We start from the raw sequence: 9686 nt of genomic DNA on the forward strand, positions 1-9686 counted from the left end.
GACAAGCACAGGTCAGTGACCAGGCCTGGTTCTGTGCTTCCAGGGCCCGAGCCATTCGCTTCCGGCAGGACAGCAACGAAGCCGTGGGCGGGTTCTTCTCTCAGATCGGCCAGCTGTATATGGTGCACCATCTCTGGGGTACGTGTCTGTTCCTCAGCTTTTCAGGTCTCCGGGGCATCAAGGTTCACTGTGAGGGGAGTTGTACCGGGTGGTGGAGCAAATATCCAGGTAGACGCCCTGACCGTTGCACCAGCTCCGGTCCCAGCAGAAAGCTAAGTGGTGGTCTCTGAGGGACTGCAGAGGTCAACAGTGCCAGGTCCCCAGTGCCATGGCCTGTGGGTGAATTGATGAGGAGAGTAGGGGGAATGGGGAGGAGGAGGCAAGAAACAGGAGGCACCAATCCGGGGGCGGGGGGGGGGGGGAGAATGAACTCCTTGCCCCACTGATAAAACCAGGACCAAAGCCACTGCTGCCGAGTTGTTTCCGACTCGTGGGGAGCCTCATCGGCTCACTGAGGCTGTAAATCTTTATGGGAGAAGACTGCTGACTGTTCTTCTGCGGAGCAGCTGGTGGAATCGAACCGCCAACTCTTCAGAGAGTGGCTCCATGGCCCACACCACCAGGGCTCCATAGCCCGTGACTAGTCAGAGGTGGTTTAGGTTTTAGTTGGCTTGAGATGAGAGGTTGGCAGGAGCAGGCTTCCTCACAGGTGGAAGGAAGGGTCCTGGGGAGAAACGTGAGTCTCAGACAGAAACGAGATGCGAGGGGGAGCCTGGGTGGTGGATGTACCAGGCTGTGCGTGAGGCATCATCCTGCCGGCAAATGGATGGATCTGGCCTGGGCTGGGAATTAAAAGCCCGGACACCCTGGTAAAGTGCCCGAGATTACACTGTCGAACCAAGGCCTGCGACAGACAGCTTTGTACCACAGTCTCTCCTGGAGCCCCATTCTCTTCCATTTCTGTACACTGATAAGAGTCTTTTCAAGCCTCCAACTCCCCTGTCACACCACACCATCCCATCCACTCTCCCCGGGTCCAGTCCTGGACTCAGAAGGCCTTGCCTTAACCTGCCCTCACTGCCTGGGACGCAGATTGAAGCCAGTGTTGTTTTGACTAGTTATGTCCACATTAATGTTGCTATTCCCACCGTCATGCTCCTGGGCCCAGGGGACTGAAGAGCAGAATAGTGGTTGGTGGTGTCTTCCGCCAGGTCCAGTGCAGTCCCTCGTCCACAGTAACCAGCTCCCAGACAGCTCAGCGTTGATGCCCAGGGTGAAATTCCATAGCCAGTGGCGTCAGCACAGAGGGGCTACCACTTGGCAGAATGTGAGGCATTCTGGTGTTTCTGGTTTTAAGTCTCTCCTATTGTTTTTAAGCTTACAAGGATCTTCAGTCCCGGGAAGATATACGAAATGCAGCGTGGCATAAACATGGCTGGGAAGAATTAGTATATTATACAGGTAATACTCTAGCAGGCACAAAACATTTCATTCTTCTCATTTTATTGTTTCTGGTGTTTTCTGACATTTGTATTAGAAAAACCCTTCCAAAGCCATTGAGTCCATTCCTACCCATGTCCACCACAGCGGATGGAGTAGAGCTGCCCCCGGGTCCCCAAGGCTGTAATCTTTTGGATGCCAACTCCCTCATCATTGTCCCGCAGAGCTGCTGGTGGTTTCGAACTGCCCACCTTTTGGTTAGCAGCTGAATGCTTTCCCTTCTGGGGTCCTCAAAATTCACCTATATATTTACATATTGTTAGGATGTGAATTGTGAGATATCTTTTGTGGGCAGTGGTTGAAATGATTTTTAAACTTCCTGGGAAATGAAAAAAATAATTTGTTCTAGAAAACAGACTCTGTCCTTCAGTTAAAAAAATCAGAGCGCTGGGTGTGATCCCACTGTCTGTTCTTACACTTCCCATTCGTTCTAGGAGGTGGTGGGGTTTCCTCCTGGGTGATGATGTCACCTGGACGGCAGATCTGCCTCTCTGTGCAGGATCACAGAGGCTGTGTTACCCTGGTTTCTACATGTTAGGTTTAACTCACAGAACCCTTTGAGAAACCCCCATTTTTCTCTCCCCGCCCCCCAGCAAGATCTGTTTCCATGTTAATCACATCTTAGAGGGTGTGGGCTGATCTGGACTTAGTAGCTCAGGCACCCCTGAGACCAGCCCAATGCTCTCTTTTATTTGTTAGTGTATGAATAGTGCAACTTCATCTATTTAGAGGAGACCATGTCTAGTACCCTGTGGCTCAAACAATCGCCAGGGCTATTAAGTGAACAGGAACACCAGGAGTTACTCATTCAGCCGTATTTACCCCAGGATAAAACTCAGAAGGCAGGAAGGGGTAGGGAAGGAGGGTGAGTGGAAACAGTACCCACAGGGAGGAAGTGGGCAAAGTGCTGTTACACTGTGGGGAACGAAAAGCGTGTAGAAAACCAACTTCCTTTGTAAACTTTTAAATAAATGTAAAAAGGAAGGCTAGTAATTTTTGCTCCTGTTTTCAGTCCCACTTATTCAGGAAATGGAATCCAGAATCATGATTCCTCTGAAGACCTCGCCCCTCCAGTAGAGCTGTCACGTTGACGCTGCTGTGCCTACATGAATGTCAGTGACAAGTGTCCGTCCCCCGTTCATCTCATGGTATACCCGGTATATCATGTGACAGCGAAACACCGTGTGCGTGTCAGCCGCTGTACATAGCTTAAGAGAGGCCCCTTTGCTTTAGAATCTACGTGCTCGGAGAGAGGAAGCCGTTGCAGTGTGCCCAGTGGTGGCAGGGCTCTGTCGTCTTGCTTTGAAATGCCCCTTTGTTTCTGGAACATTCTTTGTAATACCGAGCCACCTCCACTTCCAGCCTCCAGGAAAAGAGGTTAAAAAAAAAATTACGTCCAAATAGGACTCTTACCAAGAAAAGAAAAAATATATTTAATATATATTCCTTTCTTTATAAAAAGCTAATCTGTTTTATATTTACAGATTTTAGACACGTTTTTTGGCATCAGGAAGTACACTCCCCTCTCCCCCACTGCCCTCTGTTTATGTAAGGATTTTTCTCACTCACTATGAAAAGTGGTCCCACTAACCAGCCCAAATGTGGTTTAATTTGGACTCATTCACCCGTAATCAGTTGGCACATAGACAGCCAGGAGCAGGAAGTGGTGGCCAGCGAGGCCCCCCCATCGCAGCAGCTCAGTTCTCACCGAGTGTCTGGGGACTTCTCCCCACGAGGCAGTGAGCGGACAGCACCCGGGCCACATCTGTGATGTTTTGGCAACGAAGACGTTGAATAGTGCTAATTTTTATTTGTGATATTTTTCTATCATGAAACCAATAGGCAAAGAGGTTTTATTTTGTAAGCAATCATGTGTGACCACAGAGGACCTCCAATGGCTATTTTAGCGACCTTATAGCAGGTACTTCCAAGATCACGTACAAGTGCATGTTGGGATTTAAGCTGGCAACTAGCCACATACCCGTCAAGTAGCTCTGTTTGATTGTGTTGTTGGGTTTTTGTTCCTTTTTTAAAAAACAATAAGGTGTGCCAATGTTGTGTCTGTAATCATGTGAAAGTCCTGTTGAAATGAAAACTGTCTGCCCCACTCCCCCAATAAAGAATTTATGTGTAAAACAGTGTGAATAAATCTTATATCAAATGTCCAACTTTTACATGTGAATGGTTTTCTGCAAGATATATAAAAGTCAATAAAATACTCTAAATTTTCACATACTGCAGTTTGCAATCTCTTTTCTTTTTTTCCCCTAATATATGAATACAAACTGAAAGTGATGGTGTCACACAAAAGGCTTGCCCGGCCCCCTGGGCTTGACCCTGCAAAGTGAAATCCTGAGCCCATGGCCTCTGGGGGCAGGATACAGGGAGAGGGCGTAGTATGGGGAGCAGAGTCACGATCTGTCAGAAAGGCCTGGTGCTTTCAAGGGCAAGCTGTGTTCCGACAAGGAACTGGACTTCTAATTTTTATTTTAATTTTTTTAGGAACTGGACTTCTTTAGTGTTGAGTTCCTTAATCTGAAAAAACCCGTTTTAGGTGCCATGGAATCAGATCCCTCTCCTAGCGACCCTGTGGGCAATGGAATGAGCCTGCCCGGTCCTGTGCCGGTCTCGCAGTCTGCAGTGCCCGAGCCTCGTCCTGCAGCCACGTCCAGCCCAGCCCAGCGAGAGGCTTCCTCTCTGTCACCAACCTGTTTGTCTAACATGCTTGATGTCCCTTCCCAGGCACTGGCCCCTCATCATAACACATTCAGTATGCGTGTGCTCTCATCCCCTCCTTCCCAGGAACATTCTGGCTGGATGTTTTCCAAGACAATTGCTTGCTCTTCCAGCAGCCCACGGTGTATTCAATATTCACCACCACCACTCGAAGGCATCAGTTTTCCTTCGGTCTTCCTACTTGACTTCACACTAGCTCCTTTTCGGGCATTTGCTGCTGTGTGCCGCCGGGCAAGAACTGACCCACAAGCTGACCCTCCAGGGGTTTTCAGGGGCAGTTCCAGGCATTCAGACTCAGAGGTTAACACAGTTCTCCTCTCTCCAGGATGACAAAGAAGGGATTATGTGGACACTTGTGTGCAGAGCTGAAGGCTGGGGAGGGGAGAGGCTCGTGACTGTGCACAGGTCCTGGGGGCGCTGCAATTGTTCCCGTCTGAAGAGCTGAGCTGGACCAGGCACCCCACAGGCTCAGGCACCCCACTGGCTCAGGGCCCTGGCTGCGGGTAGAGGCCAAGGCCCCCAGTTTGGCATGCCTGATCCTGTCCTGCCCAGCACTGCCGAGTGTACAAATGCCACCGCAGCTCCAGGCAAGGTGCCAGTGCCTTTGCCAGGACCAAACAATCATCGCCTTGTTGTTTGTGGGCTCCTTCAAGCCTCGCCAAACCTACTTCGTGTCTCTCATATAGAAACTCTGATTTCGAAGGAAATTGGTTGCCTCTGATTCGGTTCCTTGGCAAAAATCTTACTCGATGCTTTGGCCAGCGTCGATGGTTGAGCCCAATGATAAGCTTTTCAAATCCTTTCCAACTGTAACAGCTCGTGGGCCTTTCTGTGTAATTATCCAGCAGGCTCCAGCATGCCTCCTCCTAAGGCCGGCCTTCACGATCTCCCACTTTCCACAGGAAGGGGACAGACAGGCAGACAGTGGAGCTCAAACCTTTGCAAAAGAGTGAGTCACAGGCATTGCTGGTTTCCCAGAGCACAGAGAAGCTATATGTACACCACACTGCAGGCTACTAGACGGGCCCTGGTGGCCCAAGGCACTCTGTGTCGTGCTGCTGGCCGAAGGGTTGGTAGACAGACGCCCTCGGTCACTCTGTGGAAGAAAAATGAGGCAGCCTTTTCTCACGAAGATCCACAGCCTCGCAAACCCCACGGAGGTCACTGTCTGAATCACTTAGAAGACAAGAGTTTTTGTTTGTGTAGTCTGTGCAGTTTGCCAGGGTGCTCTAGGGGTAAGAGCCACGCTGCCAACCCAAAGGCACTCGGTTCTAATCCACCAGCTGCTCCGCAGCAAAAAACATAGGCTGTCTCCTCCCATGCTGTTTCCTGCCTCTGGAAACCTGCTGGAGGGTCAGCTTTGGGTCAGTTCTGACTCAACCGTAACCAACCACAACATCAGTCTGGAGCTCGGGTAGCCTGTGTGTTGGGAGTCGCGCTGCCAAAGCAAAGGTGGTGCCTCTCGGGCAGCTTGAATCCATCCGCTACTCTGAAGGAGAAAAATTCTCACCATCATTTACAGTCTCTGAAAGTTTGCTCGAGAGTCAGCTATGAGTCAGTTCCCATTGGACAGCAGTGGGTTTAAGGGTTGGCTATTTTTTAGTATCTCATTTGCAGCTGCATGAAGAAAAAGTTGGCAAGATTATGAGAACGATCAAAATGAGACAGAGACCTGCAGTGAGCACAGGCTGGGGGGACGGACGGCGTGTACCGACGTGCTCAGTGCAGCACTGTCACAGTTCCCATCTGTGAAGACGCAGTACCTGCCCAATCTCGCTAACAGGAGGGCCACCTGCAGTTGGAGACTGTTGAAGCATGTTCTACAACATCCCTCTCTTGGTCCTGCTCAGAGACGCGTGTGGCTCTCGGGTCTTTTCATCTGTTAAAAAGAAATGGATTAGATATTCCATGAAGGTCATTTCTAGCTCATGGAAGGGACATGCTGGCCTTATCTTTCAGGTAAGCAAGGTTTGTATTCTTTGATTTCATTTTAAGCATTCACCTTGTTTGTTTATATAAGATGGTTATTTTGAAAAAAGACTCTGGTGACAAATCTCAAGAGATAAAAAGGAGTATCTGATCCTTTGGCCAAGGAACTCTGGTGGCACAGTGGATTAAACATTGGAATTATAAACCACAAGGTCAGTAGCTGAAACCCAATATCTGCTCCATGGGAGAATGAAGAGGAGTCTTCTCGCATTAAGGTTTATAGCCGTGGAAACCCTCTGGGACAGTTCTATTGTGTCCTATCCAGTCACTGTGTTGCAGTCAACTCGATGGCAGCGGGCAGGATGTGGTTTGAGACCGTCTGGCTCGGTGCTTCCTCAGTTCACAGGGGGACAAAGAGTCCCGTGTGCTGAGGACACTGACCAGCACTGACTATCAGCACAGAGCTGCGCTCCACGGTGTTCTCAAGGGGTGAGTTTCAGAAGCAGATCACCAGGCCTTTCCTCTGCAGTACCGTGGAGTGGTTAGCAACGAAGAGCTTAAACAACTGTGCCACCCAGGGGCTGCCAACACTACGGGGCGTACTGGACCTGCTCCTTCTCTTTAAACAAGTAACTTACCTGATTCAAAAAAACGTGAACTAAAAAATAAATAAATAGATTTTAAAAAACCACAAAACAAAACGTGAATTATTGTAGATTTGGGACTAAAATAATAACTTGTCGGGTGACCTCTGAGAAAATGCATAAACCTCCTCAAATGAAAAATAGGAAGATCACAGACTAAGAAAACACTAAGCAATAGCAATGAGAGAAATAATAAGAAAAGCCAGAAACAAAATGAGCTCGGCACAGAAAGGCAGCTGGAACAAAGAAACCCAGGAACATCTCAGTCAAGCGTGTAGCACAAACCCCATATCACATGGACGTGTCCAGAAGGCACCGTGTGAAGCCAAACAAGTCAGTACAACAGACGGTCACAGCAAAGGTCCCTGCCAGAAAGAGCCAAGGAAAGGCCGACACACAGAATTCACTCGGGACAGTTGCCAGCGGTGGAAAAGAAGGGTGGTGGTGGTTGTTGAGTTTCTCCAAGTTCACAGAGTTCCCATAGGCATGTAGTTTAGAAGTGGATGCCGCTCCTGCTTCCAAACCTGTCCTGCAACTGGGAGCTCCACCAAACACCGTCCACACTGGTAAACCATTATGGTATTTGATACCCCAATGGCACACGTTCAGCATCACAGCAAACCCAGGTTACCTCAGTACAGCAAACTGACAAACAGTGATGTACACAGTGGAAGAATGTTCCTCCAAAATATAGCAACAGCAGCCTCACTGAGCAGTGGCTAAGTGTCGTCAAGCCAAATACATAGTGACACTATGAACAAAGACATGAAGTCTGTTCTATAATTAAAGGGAAGGGGAATAAAAATCAGTAAGTAGCTCAGTTGGATGAAAGAAAAGGTAACATACAATATATTGATCAGACATTATAATGAATCATACTAATGTTATAATAATGTGTATGAACAAATAAAGTTATAATTACAATGTCCTAAAACAAAGTGTATATAAATGAGTGCATGAAAAACCAATATGGGCAAGCTCTGGTGGCTTAGTGGCAAGAAGCGGCACTGCAATCCCAGAGGTGCACAGTTCAAATCCACCAGGCGCTCTGCTGGAGAAGGAGGGACAATCTCCTCCTGTACCAGCCAGATCTGATTTGATGGTACACACACACAAATAATAAAAAATAAAAGAAAAAAAATAAAAAAAAAGAAAAACCAGTATGATTTATAAACATTCCCTCAAATAAAAATGAAAATATATAAACTACCTGAAATAGGAACTCTTAAGTCCAGGAAAGGCACAACTGACAAGTAAATCCACAAATCTGATGTATACATGGGTGAGTTTTTATTGCCATTGGCACACCAGCTGTTCCTCACGGCTGCCTAATCCACATTCTCAAAGAAAGTGTTTAAATTCACTGTCCATCTTTAAGAGGCTTCAGAGAAAATATTCCCAGGAACATAGATCACGAGTTCAGAGTTTTTTTAAAAAAAGAAAAGAATTTCAGTTCTTAAACTCTCCAGATAATTAGTGGTTATCACAATAAAAACGGAGCTACAGGAGGATAAGGGGATTCTCTGGATGCCCTTCCTGAGGCTGGCCAGAAATTACACAGTCAGTACCAAATGTATACAGGAGGTTACAGAGGGCAATGCTAGGCAAACAGAATCAATCTCTTCCACAGGTAAAAATGATTAATCTGAGGCTGTGAATCCACCGTATTGAAACTGATGTCACTCTTCCAGTTCTCGCAGCAGCTCAACGAAATCAGTGATGTACCATTTGGCGTTTTCTTTCACTTGCTGTCTGATTACATTTCCTCCAAAACCAATGAAAACATCCTTAAAAAGAAAGAAAATAAATGAAAAATACTAAAAATAAGTAAATGAAAAAGAATTAGCCAAAACCCCACTGCCATCAAGTTGATTCTGACCCCTGGTGACCCTCCCTGAGGATCTCAATACCACCACCAATAAAGAGGGCTGGAGATCTGCTAGACCCAGGTTCCCTGTGATGAGAGCCTTCTAGACCTTGGGGAAGAGAGATGCCAGGGCATGGAGATTTCCAATGAATGAGGGGCCCCCAGCATGCTATGAAGAGACAAGGACCTTCCTCCAGAGAAAAAGCCTTTCTCTACAGCTCCATGAACTTGGAATTCTATTGTAAAGAGAGCTCACTGCTAACCCTAAGGCCATGCTGCTCTGGGGGGTCGAATCCACTAGCTGGCTCCACAGGAGAAAGTTTCAGAAACCCAATGAAGGGTTAGTTATGAGTTGGTTCCAACTTGATGGAGATCGAGTTTTTAAGCTGTGAGAGAATACATTTCTCCTGTTAAAGCCATCCACTTGTGGTAACGGTTACAGCCACACCAGATAACCAAGACAAGAAGGCAGCTTTACTGCAGGGGCCAGGGGTCCTCACATGTTAAGAAGGTCCTGGTGCCTTCTATGTGGCCTTTCTTGGTTTTGCCCAAAACCAACTGACACTGTGTGACTGCACTTGTTTTCATTTTTAGTGAAAAACTACCACTTGAAGTTGAATCAATTTCAGCTCTCTTGGTTTCCTGTCTGACTTTTCAGAAGAAAGTCCCTAGGCCTAGCCTCCCACCTGCCTCTGGGATGACTCAAATGTCCACCCTCCAGCTCGAGGTGGGAGGCTGGCCGCTCACAGCGCCCAGGGATGCTCAGCTGTTCTGGTTGATCATCTCCTCCTAAACCAGCTATTCAACACAACAGTGCAAGCTGAAAGGAAAAAACCCAAATCCGTGCCCTGAATACATACGGCAGGAGGACAAGCTTCCAGGTCAGTGGCACCGTCTCCAATCATGATTATTTTCTTAAAATGAAATTTTTCCTTCAAAAATTTAATCACTTTTCCTTTTCCACCAGAATCAGCTGTGGGCTGTGTCTCATCAAAACCAGCATATTCACC

General features: G+C 47.5%; 2 protein-coding genes across 2 annotated transcripts in view; one reads left to right on the forward strand and one right to left on the reverse strand.

Moving 5' to 3' along the window:
• The window catches only part of GBAS (glioblastoma amplified sequence), a 28903-nt gene extending 26326 nt beyond the window's left edge, over positions 1-2577 (forward strand). Inside the window, exons 9-11 of the mRNA XM_006889771.1 lie at positions 44-138; positions 1378-1461; positions 2513-2577. Coding sequence (XP_006889833.1) covers positions 44-138; positions 1378-1461; positions 2513-2577 — 244 coding nt within the window. The remainder of the gene's footprint in view (positions 1-43; positions 139-1377; positions 1462-2512) is intronic.
• A 5911-nt stretch (positions 2578-8488) lies between these two features.
• The window catches only part of PSPH (phosphoserine phosphatase), a 6717-nt gene continuing 5519 nt past the window's right edge, over positions 8489-9686 (reverse strand). The window contains exons 4-5 of the mRNA XM_006889645.1: positions 9537-9686; positions 8489-8596 (exon numbers count right to left, since the gene is read on the reverse strand). Of these exons, the coding sequence (XP_006889707.1) occupies positions 8489-8596; positions 9537-9686 (258 nt within the window). The remainder of the gene's footprint in view (positions 8597-9536) is intronic.

This window comes from Elephantulus edwardii, unplaced genomic scaffold (assembly GCF_000299155.1).
Source record: "Elephantulus edwardii isolate Elephantulus edwardi_28Jun2011 unplaced genomic scaffold, EleEdw1.0 scaffold00080, whole genome shotgun sequence".
In the NCBI taxonomy this organism is placed as follows: Eukaryota; Metazoa; Chordata; class Mammalia; order Macroscelidea; family Macroscelididae; genus Elephantulus; species Elephantulus edwardii.